This window comes from Galleria mellonella, unplaced genomic scaffold (assembly GCF_026898425.1).
Source record: "Galleria mellonella isolate WM207_F2 unplaced genomic scaffold, CSIRO_AGI_GalMel_v1 utg28, whole genome shotgun sequence".
NCBI lineage: Eukaryota > Metazoa > Arthropoda > Insecta > Lepidoptera > Pyralidae > Galleria > Galleria mellonella.
The window spans coordinates 6,321,089-6,342,698 of NW_026442064.1; the positions used below are offsets into that span (position 1 = coordinate 6,321,089).

At 32.1% G+C, this 21,610-nt stretch overlaps 1 protein-coding gene across 1 annotated transcript; it reads right to left on the reverse strand.

Moving 5' to 3' along the window:
• Positions 1 to 127: 127 nt before the first annotated feature.
• Positions 128 to 18,492, reverse strand: LOC113520212 (syntaxin-6). The gene is made up of 6 exons (XM_031911394.2): positions 18,318 to 18,492; positions 16,014 to 16,183; positions 12,668 to 12,762; positions 9,712 to 10,025; positions 7,158 to 7,252; positions 128 to 5,923 (listed from the first exon to the last, which is right to left on the reverse strand). Exons 1-6 carry the CDS (start codon positions 18,350 to 18,352, stop codon positions 5,847 to 5,849), a joined length of 786 nt encoding a protein of 261 aa, XP_031767254.1. The 5' UTR covers positions 18,353 to 18,492; the 3' UTR covers positions 128 to 5,846.
• Positions 18,493 to 21,610: the final 3,118 nt, after the last annotated feature.

Sequence of the window (21,610 nt, forward strand, 5' to 3'; positions counted from 1 at the left end):
CCCGACCGAGAGACGAATCCGGAACTTTATTACGCAAAGCAACGTGCCTACCACTGCACCACGAAGGTCGTCTAAATTATATTAGGCAAACACTTAATAATAATAGGGTTGAAATAATAAAAAAAAAATTATTCTATAAATTTTAATTAAAAATAACAACATTACATTCAGCCGCATTAGGCCACAATTTGTCTACAGTTTAAAATTATAAAACGTGTGGCTTGTCATACAGTACAAGCATTGTCACAGCCCTACTACCATTAATCATGATTAATTATACAAAAATATCGATACATCGCTACAAAGTCTATGCTAACGGTCCTTGGTGTATAATATTACGGGAACTAATTACCTACTTATCAAACACGCACACCAATGCCACAGAGGATCTACGTACAGAAGTGGAAAATAGTAACTATCTCCTAAGAGTATGCACAATACGAGCAATACTGTAAACTATTAATAGATTTGTTGGAAAATCTCCACATCACCCAAAAACGCTAGATTAAATACTACAATTATTAGAAACCCATACCGTTAGATTTAAATACTTCACATTGTTATACGTATACCTAAGATTGAGAATAACCACTTTCCACTATAAGCAAATCCTCAATGTCAAAGGTTGCACACCATGTACATGAATTTAAATAGACGCCGCAAATTACATGTATGTATGAAAACAGAGGACATATTTTATTTGCCTCACAACGATATTTATAATATCATTCATTTTTTTTTATACAACTTAGAATGGCAAACAAGCTGACGGTCCACCCGATGGAAAGTGATAATACTCGCCTATAGACATGAGCAGTACTATGAACATAACAGAGTACACTGTTTCGCCCATGATACCCCCCATGCGTTGCCATTCCTGAGGACTCAAGTGTTATTCCTCCGTACCCAGTAAATTCACGCCATATCCCACCCTTCAAACCAAAACACAGCCATGCAAACACAACTGCTTCACGGTAAAACACGAATGGGACAGAGGTACCCAAGCAATCGACTTAACTTATCTAAACCGAGATCCCCTCACGTGCTAAACTGATTCAAAGATAACAGGACAAAACAGTCTATGATTGATAAAATGGTGTTTTATTGCATGTAGACAATTAAACTTGAAAATTAATTCTTTGAATCGCATAGACACTTTTTGTTTATGGCTATACACAATAAAATATAGCATTTTATTATAAAATAGATAAATTATACGTACCAAATTATCAAGTAAACAATGTTATATAAATGTATTACAATGTCAAAGACTAGAATGTGTCTAGTGAGATCATTTTTCACTTTCGACCTACATACCTGAGTTTTACTTTAGCTTTTTGAGCAAATATGGATTCACAAAGTAGATGTAGTTGCGGCATCTATTTAAATGAATATGTTTGGTATAAACATATACATTTAACATAGGTGTATTAGGGCGAGCGGGGTGGGGGAGTGGATGGGCCGTGCCCACCCCATAATTATCTAGTGCAGGGTGGGCAACGAGATCGGAGCTTTTAACTATGTGCAAAGACGTGTTTGAGAGTACATAATGTGCTTTTTAAGGGCTTATCTCCCTCCCCCTACCCTGAAAATAATATTAAATACGCCAATGACTATCATGTAAATTTATCGGTTGCTAGTTCATTGAGATAATATACTTCATGGGCAGTTTAATACAAGATTTAAAATATAATATATGGGGCTTAATAATTTTCCAACATTTCGTCCTATTGTAGTTCCATAAATAGTGTCTTTCAAAGTCAAAGTGACGACAGAGCCAAAACCAAAAGACTACAAATTTCTCAATAAGCTAACTCTGAAAATTACAAATTAGGTAAAATGAAGGGTAATATAAACGTTCCCGTAGTCCCGTCGACTTTATTGCATAAACACCGTAACACCGGTAATAAGCCTCATACATAAAATTTTAATATCTGATCAATATAGTCTCATTTGAGTAAGGCATGAATGTGAAATAAATCCATTTAAATATGGCCCGGAACAGACTTACATATTACAAATTATGCCACAAACATTGAGCACGTTTGTAATTGTGTATTACAGCATTAAAAAATATTGTTATGCCAGTGTATGTGACCTATTAATATAATTAGCTTAAAAACTATTTTTAAACTTTTACCTGTTGGATAGTATTATATAATTTAATAAATACATTAAAACAACACATTAATTTAAAACTGTGCGCTTAGAAGCCTCTAAAGGTGACTAAAATTAAAATAGACTTATAACTGTCTGTGTTAATAGAACTTTATTAAAATGTAAACAAACACATAAACGACCCGACCAAAAAACAGTGGCATCCAATATTAATACAAAAATCAAGTGTTTTGATTTATCACCGATTTCATACAACAACATCTTTGCTTTAATTTCAACAAAGCTTGTTTACCTTTTAATTCTATTGAAACAATACTAAATTTGTGTACATAAATAATATATGAAATAGATTCGATGATACAAGTGTTCAATACATAACTTTCACTAGGTCATTTACCGACTCTGAAACCCAACATATAATAGTGCTGAATTGCAATTGTACTATAGTAAAATTGTTTCAAACCAGTACTGCTGTGGCAGCACTGACACAATTTTCCTTTGAACATTCACGTAGACAGATTTCAGCACTAAAATTTTAAGTTTGTAATTGACCTTATATAAATTCTCCTTAATGTGATTGTAGCGTCATGTGTGATATCATTTATATAAAAGTAAACACCGCTTCAGTAAGTCAGTTCCAAGCCTCGATACGTATCTACCGAACTTATTGTGGAATTCATATCAAAGATAATGTTATTATGCCATATCTACCCACGAGTACTAGTCACTGCCTCAACACCTGATTATTGTAGGTGCTTCGAAATTTGTCTCTATGTTTGCAATATAGTAAGCTATACTTAGCTCACTATTAGTGGGCTTCATTAAAGACAATAGGTTTTTGACAGGTTATGTCACGTGACTACAAATTGGCTTATTTTGTCAACGCTTTCACTGTCAAATTGCAATTGTTAAACTGTCAGGTTTCTTGCCCCCCTGATCACAGTATGTAGCTATTATAATTTTGGTATAAACTCAGCGTTAAGACATTGGGAATCGTAAATGGAAGGCCCACTTAACATTTTACAATATACTACCTTGTTGATACATTATGTATATACAGAACAAGGACTAAAAAATTAACTAATAAAATAGAAATAAATAAATTCATTATAATAAAATATAAAATAAAGCTATTAACAGCTATCAATTAGATCATCATACTACGTGATGTTTGTATAGAGACGTGCAAATATTAAGTAAAAAATAAAAACATTGGTAACTGTTTGATAAGAACTTATAAAGTTTTATCCTATCGTCAGATTGCTATCGTAGATTTCTAATAATTATAACTTCGTTTGGCAACATTTTACCAAATATATGGTTACATACTTTTAATACTTGATTCGTGGTAATAAAATCAAACAAGATTAAACAGTTCATTAGGGTCGATTCCAAAGAACCGTTTCTCTAAAATATTACGCAACGAAATCTTTATTCTAAGGACAAATATAAACTAAATTTCTAATACATTTTAAGTTCCTTTTACTTTAAATGTATTAGATGCTTTTAGAGATGTTTTACATCTCTAAAAGCCTAACTGTGGTTACCAACCGCCTGCCAAGCGTAGCAACTATTGGCAAAACTCCCCTTATGGGGAAGGCTTATATTCAACAGTGGACAGTTAACGACTGAAATGATGAGTTAAAATTATTATAAATCTAGTTTATAATGATCCATAGAATATTAATTTAGCGAAACTATCAAATTAAAACATTAGGTTAAGAGATAAGCTTAGAGAAATAGCGCATCAAAATCGGTCCCATTGCATGGCCACAAAAACTGAGACTTATTTTAGTAAAATGAATTCTAAGTTCTACTATTATTAGTTTTTATTAATACTAGATAAATATCGACCGTGTAATTTAAATATGAGTAGTAGCCAAATCTAGATTATGGCAAAAACTCAGCAGAGCGGGAAAAATATAAAAATGTATTGTAAACAGAGTTATTTTTAAATTAAAACCTGAGAACAACAACAACCGACATCGAATTAAATAATAAATAAACATAATAATAAAAATAAAAATCAAAAGCGTTGTCACTGACAATAAAATACTATTTTAATAGTTTTTAAATCTGACTAATTCGCGGAACAACTACTTAATCTTAAACACTATATTGTTCAACGCTAATATTACAGTTAAAAGTACTGCCTTTTTAATCACATAGATACAATTATATCGCCAAAATAAATTGCATATCCTTTCACCTTTCACATCGTCATCCAACTTACTCGTTTTTAATTAAAACAGCTTGTAGATGCTGGAATAACAGTAACTAGTAAAATATTTTGTTTGACGTCACTGTTGCCTAGTTAATTGGACGTGTATATCATTTACTATTTGGTTTTAAACTTTTTAATATAGTAAGAGATAGCAAAGTAGCTATTCTGAACAAGAGGAGCATCTTAATAAAAGAGTATCGAAGATATTGAGTACTCAAACATATATACTACCTTATCTGTTCTGACATACTAATCTTTCTTGAAAATATCAGAGCCGAACGAAACACGAACGATATACTCTCAAAATGACATAATACAGGTCGTTTGGAAACACTATGGTAAAATTTATGATTAAAAAAATGTCCCTATATCGAAGAACTAGTTTTCAGAAAGAATATAATTCGTAGTACGCATGAAATTTCAATACGAGAAAATTCAATTTTATTTTCCATGATAGACACCCCTGTTTCAAAATTGACGCACACACGCTCAAGCTAAAGCTATGATTAATGCATAAACGGTAAAGACAAGTAATTACAAGATAAAAATAACATAACAATCAATTGTTAAATACGAATACAGTATTAAATTGCTAACGTGGAAGATTGTTTAGATTACAAAAATATGATCTCTTGAATTTGTTAATTATATTGAAATACTATCGAAGTATGATCGGTACGCATTAGTGTACAGCATTATCTACAATTAATACAAATTGAAATGAGTATATACGGAAGAAATGGATAGTAAAGTGATATTTCTATAGAACTGATAAATTACTTTGTTTACTATATTTTACGTAGGAAATACCATGATTTTTTAATACATCAATAATACGATTATATTAATAGGAGTTCAATTTTCATCATAATTAAATGTCATCAAAATTTTGTTGGTATTTAATTAATAAAATTATGTTGATGCCGACGAAATTTTGTCGGTGTGGAAAGCAACAAAATTTTGTTGATATTTCATCAACATTTTGTTGATGTTTAAAATTGAACATTAGGCGCTTTTATGTACAATTTACCGTCGGACGGCACGACATTGCACGATTTTATCAATGCTACATTATATAGGAGAGATGTAGACACATTCAATTTTTCGTGACAATATTGTTAAGGAGTACAAAAAAGCGTCTCTACATAATTACACATATTGCTCTCTTACCAATATGATAGTAAAATATATATCATAATAAGGAAATAACATGATTATAAATCACGTAATATCGTGCCGAGACTGGGTAAAATTATAAAAGGACCCATTAAGTTTTTTTTTTTTTTTTTATTGATTTCTTTCAAATTTAGAGGTATTCCTTCATAAAATGCAGTACACTTGACACATCAGTTACATCAATCGTCCCTCACAAGTAAAACATTACACACAGAACAAAATAATGCTAAAGGTAACATCGAAATGTATTAGCTACCTCGAAATAATTTATACAAATATAGACGTTTGGTACATTACATCACTTAACTAGAGACATAGTTGATCGTGTTCAAATTATAACGAACAATATTAAAATAAGCACTAGAAGGCCCACGAGTATAGCTATGGCAAGCCATTGGCGACGATCTGGAAGAAAAGAAACATATTAATATATCTATATTAATATAATAAACAGGAAAGCTTTGATTATTGGTTTATTTGCAATGGATAAACTTAAAACTACAACTAATTTTAAAAATTCTTTAACCTTTATAAAGCTACATTAAAAGCTAGTAACATGGGCTATATTTTATTAAAGAAAAAAAAAAAAACAAATACATAGACCCCTGCGCCAATTACAATAATCTAACCTAAGGTATCAAAAATTCCCCGTTCGTAATGTTGACGTACGCTGCGAAAACTATTATTAATGAATCATATAATTAAAGACTGTGGCCCCACAAAAAAATCTGACTATAATTATGACAAAACCAGTTATTTTAAAATAAAAACGAAATTACTGAACCGATTTTGATAATATTTCTATGGGACCAAACTGAAAGTATATCCTTTTAGGTGAAAAAATCATTTTCCGAATTGGTTTAGAAATAATGGAGTTATGAGGTAACAGATAGAAAAATATACAACCGAATAGAAAACCTACTTCTATTTGAAGTCGGTTAAAAATAATGTACTACATGTTTATATCATAGTACTCATAATTACCCATAAAAAAACCAATATTTTATATGTCTATTATAGTTAAGCCACAACAGCCGCTTTTTTTTTTTTTTTTTAATAAGTAAAAAGAAATACAGGAAGAATTATTTATACAATGATATTAATCCATATGCAAGAAAATAGTTCAGTAATCAAATTTGATATGTACATGTAAATTCCTCTTTAAATTATTCAAACCAAATATAATAATGCAAAAAGTGAGAAAAATGTGTAAGCGAAGCCTCTGTGTAAGCAAAAAGCACGACGTTTGGTATTGCTGTTATTTTGTATTTGTTCAAATGAAGTAATAATTTAAAATACTAATGTATCATTTTATCCAGGTCACTAGTTATTGCTAAAGAAGTAACCGAGTTTGTTATCAACGTCACATTTTTTTATGCAATTTAGAATGGCAAACAAACCGACGGCCCACCTGATGGAAAGTGGTAACCGTCGCCTATAAACATGAGCAGTACCATGGACATAACAGAGTATCGTCCATGATACGCCCCATGCATTGCCATTCCTGAGGACTCAAGTGTTATTTCTCTGTACCCTGTAAATTCACTGTCTTCTTCATGTCCCACCCTTCAAATCGAAACACAGTCATGCAAATACAACTGCTTCACGGTATAAACACATTTTAAATGAATTTACATACCATTGTTCATATGGAGCACCTTTGCCACCTTTTTTATAGTGGAATCTAATTTCGAATCAGCATTTTCCAGTTCAGTGTTCAAGTCATCTAGCATCCTGAAATATTAAGTGTACATTGTACTACAAAAAGAAAAAAAAATACAGCTGAAGTGTAAACCTCCTTTTTTCAAATCGGTTAATAAAAACTTATACTAAGCTGTCCATTCGAAGTGTTACGTTGATGGGGAGTGAGAGAGACCGCCATTAATTGTTAGCAATATACCCAGTCAGATCGACCCCCTGTTCGTGGCCTCTGGAAATAATACTAATTAAATCTTTTCATCACGATGAATCAGCTGACCTACTCTCATTCTAACCTTTCATACCTCACTGGTATTTCGCAAACACATACCGATAACGAATAATAAGCAAAACTTATTAAATCGGAAAAATAATGAGAGTAAGCGTAACTTATATGCTTAAATGCTGTTTATATTGGTCTAATTCAACGAAAACACATCAGCACAATAAAATATGCTTGCAATTATGAAATTTTGTGTACGCTATGTCAGTATAATTGCGTTTTGTAGATCGACAACCTTTTTTTTTTTTTGCAATATAAACTAATATTATAAATGTGAACGTTTATAATATTAGTAATCTTTATTAAAATTACAAATGTGTAAGAGCATTTGTTTGTTACTTATTAGCATCTTTACGGCTTGACCAATTACTATGAAATTTGGTATACGCGTACTATAGTTTATAGAATTGATAAGGTTTTTTTTAATAAGCCCCGCCTGCGCTAACGGTATACACTGACAAGGCACCAGTGAAAGTTGACAGGTGAGAATGAAAAGGCAGGTCATCTAGTCCATCGTGATGAATGAATAAATGAATACATCTGGAATTCAACAAGATAGTTTCCAGGGAGCACTTGGAGATCGACCTGATAGGGTATATCGCTAGCAATGGGACTGGATCCGCATTAATAACAATCCCTTCTCCCCCTGGATTGAGAACGTTATAGGCTGCTTTTGACTCCTGAACATATCCCGGTTACGCAGACGATATCGCAAGTGAAAGCTAGTAAAAAATAGTCTCTGACACAAGTAATGAGAGAACTTAAACTGCATCGCTCGGAATTTACATTTCAGGTACTAAGCATTACTTATCCTTCATAATTTCTAATCAATTATATCAAAGTCATACAATTTAATACATTCTACTCTAATAAAGTGTATTACTTTAATGTCAAATGCTCCAGACGAAGGGGAAAGGGATTATTAGTAATGGAGACTGAGAATCCCATTGCTAGCCTAACCTAACCTAACCAGGTCGACCTCCTCGCGGTTCTCCCTGGAAACTATCATGGTTAATTCCTGATGAATTTATCATGATGAGCTAACTGGCCTGTTTTCATTCTCATCTATCACCCTTCACTGATCCTTCGCCAGCGTATCTCTTAACGCAAGCGGGGTTACCATACCATTTTCACCTATTAAAACAAATGCTCCAGACGAAGGAAGAGGGGGGGGGGGGGGTTATTAACAATACGAACTATCAGCATTATTGCTAGAAATATACCCTGTCAACAACCCCGTGGTCCCCCTAGAAACCATCGTAATGAATTCACCAGGAATTCAGCACGGTGGGCTTATTGACCTGCCTTTTCATTCTCATTTATCATCGCTCACTTCCCCGCTAGCGTATACAGTTAGCGCAGGCGGGGTTACCGTTCTATTATCATCCATTAAAAAATACTCTACACAGGGGGAAAGGAATTGTTAATAATGCGGACTATAAGCATCATTGCTAACAATACCCTGTAAGGTTAACCTCCTCACAGTCTCTCATGGAAACCATTGTGCTGAATTCATCACAATAGGCTAATTGACTTCCCCTTTTATTCATCCCTTACTGAGGCCGCGCCAATGTACACTGTTAACGCAGTCAGGGTTACCATTTTATTAAAAAAAATACTCTAGACTGACTCTATCCCGTTGACTTCAAAAAGGAGCGTCTCTTAATTTAACTAATCTCTTCTTTTTTTGTTATTATGTATTGTATTCGTCAAGTCTATGTCCAATTTTGATAATTTAAAACACCTTATTATGATATACCAGTAATTTTGTGAAGATCGACGTCGATTTTTTGTGGAACAAAATCGCCAACTAACTTTGTCATATAATTAACGGTTATAGATCTTAAATAGACATCCTAAATAAAACATTATAAGGGAAACCTAAATATGATTTTCAAATCCTTATTTAACGATTCATGACCTGACATAATTTGACGACATTTATTTTTACAATAAGTTGTTGGTTGTCGCCATATTAAATTTTTAATACATACAATCATATCTTCAGTGACAGTCGCAAGATTAAAACAAGTCAATTAACATAAAAATCATTAAAATCAGCACATGCGTTTGGATTCTAGAACGCCACAGAGGAACATACATACATTCATTAGGCTTACATCACATTACCCTCCTTTGTGTCACGCTGTCGAGTTATTACACCTTCATTGTGTGGGCAAAAATACAGTCACAAGACAATAGAGAAACTTACACGGCTTGCTCGTCTAGCTCAATGCCGATCTGCTTCGACACAGTTTTCAATGAGCCGACAGAGTTGCTTATCACTTGCAACTGGTCGTTTTGATTATTTAGCATCTTTTCTTGCATCGACATGATATCGTTGTCGTACGCGTCGAATCTATTCGGGCTGTCAGTCTGGTTCGCCAATTTAGAATACTTCGAATACTTTGGTGTTGAGGTCCAGTAATTCCCAAAGTGCATCGGACTCTCTTCTCCTAGAAGCGGCTCCCGCGCCGTCCCGTCATTGTCACGATTCCTGTTCAGACTCATTTTGCCTTTCATTACCTGTAAAAAGGTTTTAATACAAATTGAGATTGACTCTATGTAGGTATATAAGTATTTCTGTATGTGCTAGCGATCCCACTTTTGTGATTGCATTACCAGTCTGTCAGTAAGTACATTATACTACATCTATGATTACATTATTGTAAATTTAATCTCTAATGTTTTTAAATAATATATGATGCTCGCTAATAATATTGCTTTTTGAAAGAATTTTTAAAATCGGTTAATAAATTTTTGAGTTTATCCATTTCAAACACACAATCAATCAAATCTTTCCTCTTTATTAGTTCTTAACTATTATTTAATTATCCTTAATTCTATAATAAGTAATTATATCTTACTTTCTTATTCTAACTAATATAATAAAATTGGAATTAGAAGACGTTTGTACTGACTTCATGTATAAAATATTATACTGAATTGGATGAGGTTTCCACAGTTGTATTAAGTTGGGTTAAATTTTTTTTTTTTAATTTGATACACCATTTAGAAGTGAATTAATCAATTGGTTTCATGCTTCTTAAATCTCCGCATACGAATTAGCAAGAAAATTTTAAGTTTTGAATAAATATACATAACTATTAGTACCTAGACGGGTGCAAAGTAAAAAAGTTAACTGCAATTTGGCTGATTTCCGGATTACAGTCACATACTTGAATTATTACAAATAGGGTTTAATAAGTCCTACATGAACACAAAAATAAATTATCATCTTATTTGGTATATTTTTTCTAATATGCTCTTAAAAAAAATGTCATGTATAAAGAGGAGGCAAAATGCTGGGCCACCTGGGCCACAAGGAAAAATAGAGGGCAAAAGGGGAAGAGGAAAACCGAAAAATAACTACATGAGACAGATAAAAGAAACACTAGGTGTCATATCGTATAGAGAGGTCAAGGATATGGTCTAGGATAGAACTGGCTAGAAGAAGATGCATGAATTAGTTGCACCGACAACAGGAAACTCTTAAATGAAAAGAAGAATATAGCTGTAAATAAAACGGAACTACGAAATTGTAATGAGTATACTAAAGTTTAGAGTCACTAAACTCTTACATCAACCTTTTTAAATTACTAATCAATTCACAATTTTTCTACAATTTTCTATTAATTTTTCTAAATAAGAGCACATTCATTTTTATTTTGTGTTCAGAACATTCAATATCACATAAGAAAGATGACAGTTAACAAAACATAAGTAATAGACTTTTCCAAAAGAATCCCTTTTTGATTGATAGATTCATTACAGCAGAATTTAATATAGCAGTATTAAAGGGAAATAAATAATCGAATTTTCGCGAAATATAATCGTTTTCTAAAGTTCACTATACTAGAGATCAGTCACGCTTACTCAACATATACTCGTATTATACATCTACTGCACGGCCGCCAAATCACACCTACTCTCATGTACATTTACTTTATCTGGCAAGTACATACAACAAATTCAGTTAGATGATCGAATAAATATGTTTTTAAATATGTTTTTATCAAGTTATCGATTGCAGCTAGTAGAAGCCTACAAAAGACTTAAATTACTATGCATGGACAAATGAGAATAATATGGAGAAAGACAGATAGCTCATAGCGTGTAAAGTCAGTGCCAAGGTAGTAATTAATGAATAACAAATATTCAATTCAAATTACATAAGCGCGATGTATGTAATGCATTAAAAAAAATCCTACTACTGAAGCTAAGGCTCTGAATGAATATGGTGAGGAAATAAGAGAACAAAAATTGACAAGACCTTTTAAAAGGCATACTATCTCTAATTATAAAATTGAAACTTCAGGTAATATAAATTTCTAGAGTATTTTATCAACAACATGTATCGACCAGTTGTTTTATATGAAGGATAAAAAGTTTATATTTATTTTTAAAAAAATATATAATTTCTATCTTTCAATACACTAATTTCGATATGGTCTCAATAAAGGTTACATCTGATCTAGACATCTCTAGACCATTGACAAACGTTTTTCATATATTTCTATGAAAATCGGCTAACAAAAGATGTAAAAAACTTTTGGTCCACAACTCAGATAAGTAGTATTTTTTTAATAATACTCTTTATAAATGAAATTGTTCCTTTATTATAGAAATTGATACAGAGGGAGACAAGCGATCGATATAGAGAAGATGACAGTAAAAAGGTATGTAAGAAGAAACATCGCTATCACATCTGTGTGGCCAGTCTGAATGAAACAGATGAAATATCTATGTACAATTAAATTAGCCCACTTAATGGTAAAGGAAGTGAAGACGTTTACAAGTAGCTATGTGATAAAATATTTATTTATAATTTTACAGACGCCACAATAAAATTCGCATTAATATTTTGCTCAAATATATTGAAACATTTTGCTATTATATTAATTTGGATTTTTTTAACTACTCGACCTAGTTGTAATTGTCATTCATGGATATATAATACAATATATATAGATAAATAAACTTAAATAGCTAATATTCACTATACATATGAAAACGTAACTATATAACCATAATTAATAAAATAGTCGCAATTTTGTCGAGTTAGCGCTCTCCTGAAAGTTGGTATTTTGCAAATAGATTTATTTAGTTTGCACCCGTCGACATAATATATATTCATATTTAAAACTACAACAATGAGTTGCCCTCACCTTTACTTCCTGTTTTGTGGCTTCAATAAAACTTCTTCTGTCGCAAATTTCCTTGTTATCAATCTTGAATTTGGATGAATTTTTCTCAACGATACGTAAGATAATGTTAAGGAAATATATATATTCATATCTTATTATTAAAAGTTATTTTTTTTTTAGTTTTTGTTAACATCATATTTTAACTGTAAAACGTAAGTCAATTCGGTTTCTCTTACAGTTAAAAAATATTTAAATTGTTCTATAAGTAACAAGGTTCACAGATTTTTCTTCGATGCAATAACAGTCCTATGTAAATAGTTAAAATATAAACAAAAAATCAAAAAATAATAATATAATTATTATTATTTTATTATTACTAGTATTATAAATTTGAAAATAAGTTTGTTACCTTATAGCACCTTAATAGCTTAAACAATTACTATGCACTAAATTAACTAATTAAATTATTAAACTATCACTTTGTGCTCCATCTACCCTTTGTCTTTTTCTGAATGTCCTCTACCCAAAGGTTGTCTGGAAGAGATTGCTGAGCGATAAGGCCGCCTTTTGTATTACTTCTCATACTATATTATTTTTCTTTTTACATGGTGCAATAAAGTATAAAATGAATAAATATTAAATTTGCCTATATACTCATTCCATATAGTATGCACGTATTATATGGGATGAAGTAAATAGGCTACTTTTTATCCCGGTTAGTGAACATTTCTCGGTCATGCTGACGAAGTCGCACGTAAAAACTAATATTTTATAACAATTTACGCTTTAGCAATAGCAATTTCGCTAAATACGCACGAGCATGAATCATTAAATGTCAACAAACATAATTATAACAGTAAGGAAAGTCTTTGATGTATTCGGATTCTTTGCCTTCATCAATCTACTAATAGAACATATAGCATTTACTCACGACTTTCTTCGCATGACCGAAATATGACCATTGACCGGAATAAAAAAGTAGCCTATATATACCCTTCTTCATCATATATAGTACGTTTATACCAAATTTCATAGAGAGCAATTAAACCAACGAGAAGTAAAATTAAGAAACTTACTTTCACATTTACAATTTTATTATAGATTAATATTATATATGTAATAGTGTTTGTTTGTTGCTTCTTAACGACTTAACACCATTAAGAAATACTGCCAAATTTGGTATAACAAACCATACGGTATGGACTTAGATTAAATATGTAGAGCATCGAGCCATAAAACAGGTCAACTTTTAACAGGTCCAATTTTTGTCAGGTCAAAAAAATTCGTACATACAAATAAACTGACATTTATAATATTAGTACAGGTTCAAGCGACGACATAAAAAAATTACATTTCTCGCATTAGCACAAAATAGTAAATTTCGCTCTGTACGCATCAGCATATTAAAAATCAACATGACAGGAAAAATCCTCAATTTTTACCCGATTTTATTAGCTTCCTTCAATCCGCAGACTTATTCTTGAAAATAATATAGTTTGTCAATACAATTATCCTTTCTCTCTCTTTTAATAGGTCCCTCATTCCTTAGGATCACGATCCAGTCCTACATTTTTATTGACTTCCTTCATATCTCATCGTCATGATCTTGTGCCGGATGGATCTAGCCAACGCTTTGGACTGCGGCCTCTTGGTCTTTTCTCTTCCACCTGACCTGTCACCATGACTTTTTCCAGAAAGTCATTGCTTCTTCGAGCTACATATGTGCCCGAAGTATTTTAGTATTCGGTGCAAGCAGTTGGACGAAAGCAATTGTAATAGTCCTTACTATAATTATGGTACAAGTTATAGTACTAAAGTACAGTATTGTTCATACTCCCTGCCGCCCGCTGCGATCTAATTTCACCCCCTCTCAAACATACGTCAGCAAACAAACTCTATTTTCTCGCGCTACTTGTAACTACACACGCACACATTGTTATATGTAGAGGTTACTTGTTTCTGTAGTTGTGACAATCAGCAATCATGCCGTTTCCGTATGAAGTGTCCGGGATGTGTTATAATATTATAAATATGAAATTCGTTAACTCTTGGCACCAGTAATATGTACTATTTGAGATGGAGAAGAACATAGAGCAACTTTGTCCCAATACACCAACTTTATGCAACTTAAAATGGCAAACAAATACACAATCCACCCAATAGAAAATGGTAACCATCGTTTATAGACATGAACAGTACTATGAACATAACAGAATATAATGTGTCTTTTATATACCATATATACCACCCATGAGTTGCCATTCCTAAGGACTAAGATATTATGTCTCTGTACCTTGCAACTTCATTGTCACTTTGCACCTTTCATACCGAAACACAGTCAAAGAAATACAACTGCTTAATGACAGAAACACAAATGAAACAAGGTTAAGTAAGCAGAAAACTTTTGTCTCCCTCTGGTAAATCAAAAACAATGTCCTAATATAACACGTAGCAAAACTTTGAGGATTTGAAAATTTCATATACAAATTCTTTCTAATAAACTCATCCCCGTGGATATCTCCGTCCCACTCGTGTTACAGGTGTGAAGCAGCTGTGCGTTTATGATTGTGTTACAGTTGAAAAGATGAAATATCCAAGTGAAATTACAGGGCACAGGGGGCGTAAATAAAATCGTTAGTAACGGAGACTAGTAACCCCCTTGCTAGCAACATGTCCTATTAGGTCAACCTCCACGTCATTCCCTTTAGAAACTATCGCAGATCCTAGTGAATTCATCACGATGGACTAACTGACCTTACCTATCACTATTCACTGGTACCCAGCGTACACCGACAACGCAGGCGGAGTTTCCATTCTATTACCAGTCATAAAAAAAACCTCATAGTCTTCAGGTCTCAACGCATAAAGATTACCGTAAATATAACAAAATATTCTGTTATGTCCGTGGTATTGTTCTGTCTATAGACGTCGGGGTTACCACTTTTCATCAGGTGAGCCGTATGCTGATTTGTCATTCTAGATAAAAACAAAGGCCACCCCTAATTAGTATTTCTTTTTCAGACAAAACCTAATGAATAATCGCAAACTACTCATTCAAGCAAGTGTCGCAGGTACAAAGTGATTTTTTTATACCACAAAGATGTCAAACTAACATACAGCCCGTCTGATGGTAAACGGTCACGGTAGCCTATGGACATCTGCAACACTAGAGGTGTCACATGATCGTTGCGAGACCCTGAAGAAACTTTAATGTACCCTTTTTGGATAACCCCATATTATACTTATATTATTTAAAGTAATACGGAAAAAATATATCTAACTCTTCTTCCCTTGTCTTGAACATTACCTGTTATTGATAAATGTGTTTTGATAAATTATATAATTATGTAAATAATAAAAAGGATATTGATAGTATCTTCCAAGTCCTCTAAATCCCACTCTATGCTACGGAGTGCATTTCTTAACTCTGTAGAAGTCCATTCCACTTCAGGACTGTTCGGTATTGTAGGCGCCTTAGAGATCTCTTGCCACCGAAGATACAGGCCACGAGTTTTGTTCAATGCTTTGAACACCTCACTGAAAACAAAAAATAGAATTAAATCATTACTAATATTATAAATGTGAAGCTGAGTTTGTTTCTTATCACCTTAATAGCTGGAACAATTGTCACTTAAGTTATAGTTCATCAAAATATCCCATAGGTCATAGAACAGCTTATATAATAAAATATTGCTGTGGAGAATTCTACCACATTTCACACCATCTGATATAATAATAATTACCGTGTGGTCCCGATATAGAATAGGCCACCCCTTTCTTTCCTGTGGATGTCGTAAGAGATGATTAAAGGAATTTAAAGATCCAAGAAGAGGAAGCAGCGCCCTTCTTAAAACATCACCGAAGCCTAACTGCAGTTGCCTACCTGCCTGACAAGCATGACTGGCAACATCCCCGCAATAGGGGGAGATCTATATTTAGCAGTGGACATTTAACAAACATATAAAACAGCAGCATTTAGTCCCAAATAGAGAAGAAGAAACTAGATTACTGACAGACATACTATAATACATTATTTGTGTAAACATGTATTTATATGTTGTATATAAAATATGCAAAGACTAATACAAACTGGCAGTCATTAATACAAATGTTTGGAGATGTTTTAAAAGGGATGCTGCTGCCCATCCCTCACCCTCTCTTAGTCACCTCTTACAATACCCATGGGAAATAATTAATTAGACACTTATTTTTTTTTAATATAATATTTTTAAATAATTATATATATTTTTGTGGAATATTCTTTTTACTCTATTAAAACAACAATGGTAGAGTTTGACAACCCTACCTACTACTACCTAGTTCTCTATTGACTACTTACCCATTTTTATTCTAACATTCCCTTTTCTTTCAGCCCCATATTATGTATCTATTTGCCACATACCTACTATATTTCTTATTATATTAAATCTAATTAAAAATTAATTTAAAAATTGACCTACTTTACAAATTTCAGTCTTTTTACTTGTAAGTATTTCAAGAATTAATAGCTGGAAGATTATTTACAGCTATTATCAGAAATAAAAGATATTTTTAATCTTCAATATGTGTGTTTAATATGTGTTTCCATGGCAAAAATTAAAGCAGGAATGAATGTCAGTCAGTCTATTCATTACTGCCCTCACCTAAAATTATAAATACAAAAATAATGAAATGGATACATGATTGAATCAATTACAATACAATTAATATCAATAAATTATTCATTCAAATTTTTCAAATCGATCCAATCAATATCCATTATGATCCAATCAATATATATTATTTATAATTAAAACAATTGACATTCCAATAATGTAATTAGCATTTACGTGTCAATATTTTATTAACATTGTACTATATAATATTGTATTTATTAAAATAATATACTAACATTTAATAATTGAATTATAACAACATTAACAACAATCCATTGACTATCTATTAATAATATTAGTAAATAACAATATGTATTTGTATAAAATATTACATAAATTCTGGAATAAATTTTTAATTAATAATAATATTATCCCTTGCTTAAACAATATATTGGCTATTAGATATACTGAAGTTTTGAAGAGTGTAAATGTAATGAAAATTATTTTTAAATATATTTTTTATAATACCTAACAGGACTCCATAAAACATATCTTAAGAGAACAATAAAAATATATTTGTCCTTAAAATAAATTATATTTCTGACTTTTTTTTTTGCTTACATCTCTGGTAATTCTGTTTCGAAAAAGTTTACTGAAACTGTTTCTATTCTCCCAATGAATTCACCCACCACAATTAATTTACACTATATAACTAAATAGTGAAAAGTTATCTGTAATTATTTATAACAAAGTTAACATAAATTATTTTTAAATATCTTATAGAGCACTAGTCTTTCTTAATTATACACAAACCACTGTATATGTGACATATAGAGACAAAAATACATACCAACATTACACACACATGTATACTAACAATATAGCATTGACTATTTAGTCATCTCAAGAGAATATTAAAATTTCCCATGTTCAATTCAATTTTATCTATTTCTAAGCAACACCAATTAATATAAGTATAAAAATATTCTATAGATAACCTACAGTACATACAATAGATAAGTGGTTATTGGACACTAAACAAAGCATCCAGGCTGCTACATAAAGGAACTACTTACTCTTTGACGACGTAAAAAGGATCTTCTAAAGTCATGTCAAACAAGAATAACAACGTTTTAGCACAAGCTTATTCATGTGATTACTGTTAATAATAACGAGTATATACTCATAAATGGATAAACAGACAGGAGTCTCCAGACAAACCCTGGCCTATCCCACAAAATATCGACATGATTACCTACCCTGTATATAGGCAGTTCGATGAGCAGTATTCTCCGTCCTTTGCTATCTCACTGGAAATACAGGCTGCATGAGATGGTTGAAACGCGCAATCGCACAAGGTTTACTGCCATTACAGACGACATGATGCAACGACAACAAAACACACCCGTAATCCTCAACCCTGCACCCCTACAGAGAATTGCAGTTTTTTTCCAAATAAACTAAAAATACAGGAACAAAAACAAATAACTCACAAAATAACTAATCGCTACGTTCGTTATTAAAGAGTCGTCACCAGACCTATATAGATGAAACTGGAAAATAAATTTAGGCAACCATCTAGAACATCCATACTACAACAAATTAATATTTGTAGTGTTATACAAATACGCCACTAATTAAAATATTGACATTAATATATATCATAAAGCTCAACTAATTAATCGTGGATAAATTCCATATAAACTTAACTGGTGTGTAGATTACATACAAATATTTTTTGTTCAAAGTGACGTGGAGCTGAAAAACAGGACATTAGTATGTATCAGTCAGTACCTACTTGTCAGTTTTGACATCTTACCTTAGCCTGTTTTGATTAAGCAAGTGTCAAAAAAGAAAGTTTACTGTCCATTTAATAAAAAAAGAATTTAAACTTTATTTCCAAATCGTAGAGTTTATTTTTTATTTTTCATGAATATGTTGTGTTGTTGAGTATGTTGTGTGTGTGTGTATGTGTTTATATGTTTATGTAAATTTTGTATGTATCTAAGGGGCACAGGTGAACAATATCATAATTGAAAGTTCGACAATTAAACACGATACTTTACAGCAGGAACCGCATGGAGGTTGGCCTGATATATCGCTAATAATAAACTGTTAAACCCAATTGCTTTCCTTCACACGCATACACACAATCCCTTTTACCCCAATACTTTGAGGTTTTTATGGTAAAAATAGATTGGTGGGCGCACCCACACTATCGATAGGTACATAATGGCCAGGCATCAATGAGACATAATAGTTGAGGATAGAAACAATTATCTCTTTGTGACAAATTTAAGATTTAAACTCTATGGTTTTCAAAGTAACCGCGTGGAGATCTATCTAATAACAATGGGGTTATATTACTAGCAATGGAGCTGTTATACCCCATTACTAAGAAATCCTTTCTCCCTAGTACTTTAAGTTTATTGTATATATCGTGTATATCAGAGGGAGACTTTGTACAAAAGTCGATTGCTTGGGTGCCTCTGTCCCATTCGTATTTCAACCGTGAAGCAGTTGTGTTTGCATATCTGTGTTTCGGTTTGAAGGGTGGGATATGGCGTGAATTTACAGGGTACAGAGGAATAACACCTTAGTCCTGAGAAATGACAACGCATGGGGGGTATCATGGGCGAAACAGTATACTCTGTTATGACCACAGTACTGCTCATGTCTATAGGCGACGGTTATCACTTTCCATCAGGTGGACCGTCAGCTTGTTTGCCATTCTAAGTTGTATAAAAAAAAATCCCGTACACGAACAAAAAGAAATGCCTGTCGCAACTATATTTATATTAAAAATATTAAAAGAAAAGATTTATTTGTTTGTAATTGAGACACTTTGAAACTACTAATACCGATTTTAATAATTCTTAAACCATTGGAATGTTAAATCATTCATAAGTAACATACGTTAATTTTAACCGCAAAAAATTCCATTGGAAAGATGACTATAACACGATAATTAAAATAAATGCTAGTAAAACTGCAAACAGGCCAAACTAATCTGTCCATTAGAAATAAATAAATACGAGTTCCATTTTTTAACTTTTAGTTTTAAAGGAATCATTTCTTTATTACAAAATTTCAATGTATGATGAAAGTTTGTATATTATTGTTTGAGTTTTTGGTTATAAAATGAAAAGTAGAGGTTTTAATATTCATAAAGTGGCATTTTTGAAGCCAGAAATTATAAATATTTATTGTCCAAATTTTCATCTTTGAGAGGCGAAATATTTAAAATAGAGGTTTGCAAAAAATCTAATTCCACGTGGACGAAATCACGAGTAAATGCTAGTTGCGAATATACTTACTTATCTACATCATAATTAGAAATTATTAAGTTAGCCAAATAGCAAAATCATAAAAAGATCAATATTCAAAATTATAATATAATCATATTCATAGCAAAATATATTATTTGGGAACGGTTGGATCGATTTGATTTTCTTCTTTATGAAATGAATGAATCTTTATGAAAATTTTCTTATAGTAGGGTAGGCGAGGATGCTAAATTTGCAGTTGCTCGAGCGTCATGGAAACTTTTAAATTCGAAAGATTATGTTTTAAAACGAAAAAAAGTTTATTACAAGTTTTTTATTTTAGTGGGGAGGAGGGCGGGTAATTATTGTTAAAATTGTAAAAAAAAAAGTGCTTGTACAACTCGAGCGTGTCAGCCATTAATAGTATAAACGCACTTTATATTTCTGACAACTACTATATATTAATCTGACGATTAAGTCGAGGAGGCTTCCTATATAATAAACGATTGAAAAATAAAAAAAAAAGTTACTCGAGCCTGTCAGAAAATCATAGTATATGTCTATTGAACCCTCAAAAGTGTTGTATTAAAATTTCTGACGATTTGGATGTGGTATATAGGAATTATTATTTTTTATACCTGTAAAAAAAAAACGTGATTTTGCAATGCTCCAACGCGTCAGATTTTTATGCAGGGAGTTCATGTTGATATTATAGTCTCGCCGAATAATAATTTGACGATTATATGAAGGATTATCCTTATTCTGACCGATTGAAAGGAACTCTAGATATAAAGTATACGCATTCAGTAGAGAAAGAGCGAGAAAGAAAGTGAGATGAGTAGATGGAGTAGGGAACCTACAGCTCTCAGTCGCTGTACGCTTCGCCTTTTCTCCACGATTCTACCGAAAGCACCCCATGAAAACCATCAGATTATTACATTTCTATGTTTCCAACAGTGTTACCTTCAATTTAAAAAACAATCCAAAGCGCGCTCGAGCATTTCGAGTTGATGTTTTTTTTTCAACTTCAGAGCTCGCTAATTTCTAAACGCCACACCTAAATCGTCAGATTATTGAAATATGCACTTTTCTAAATGTAATTA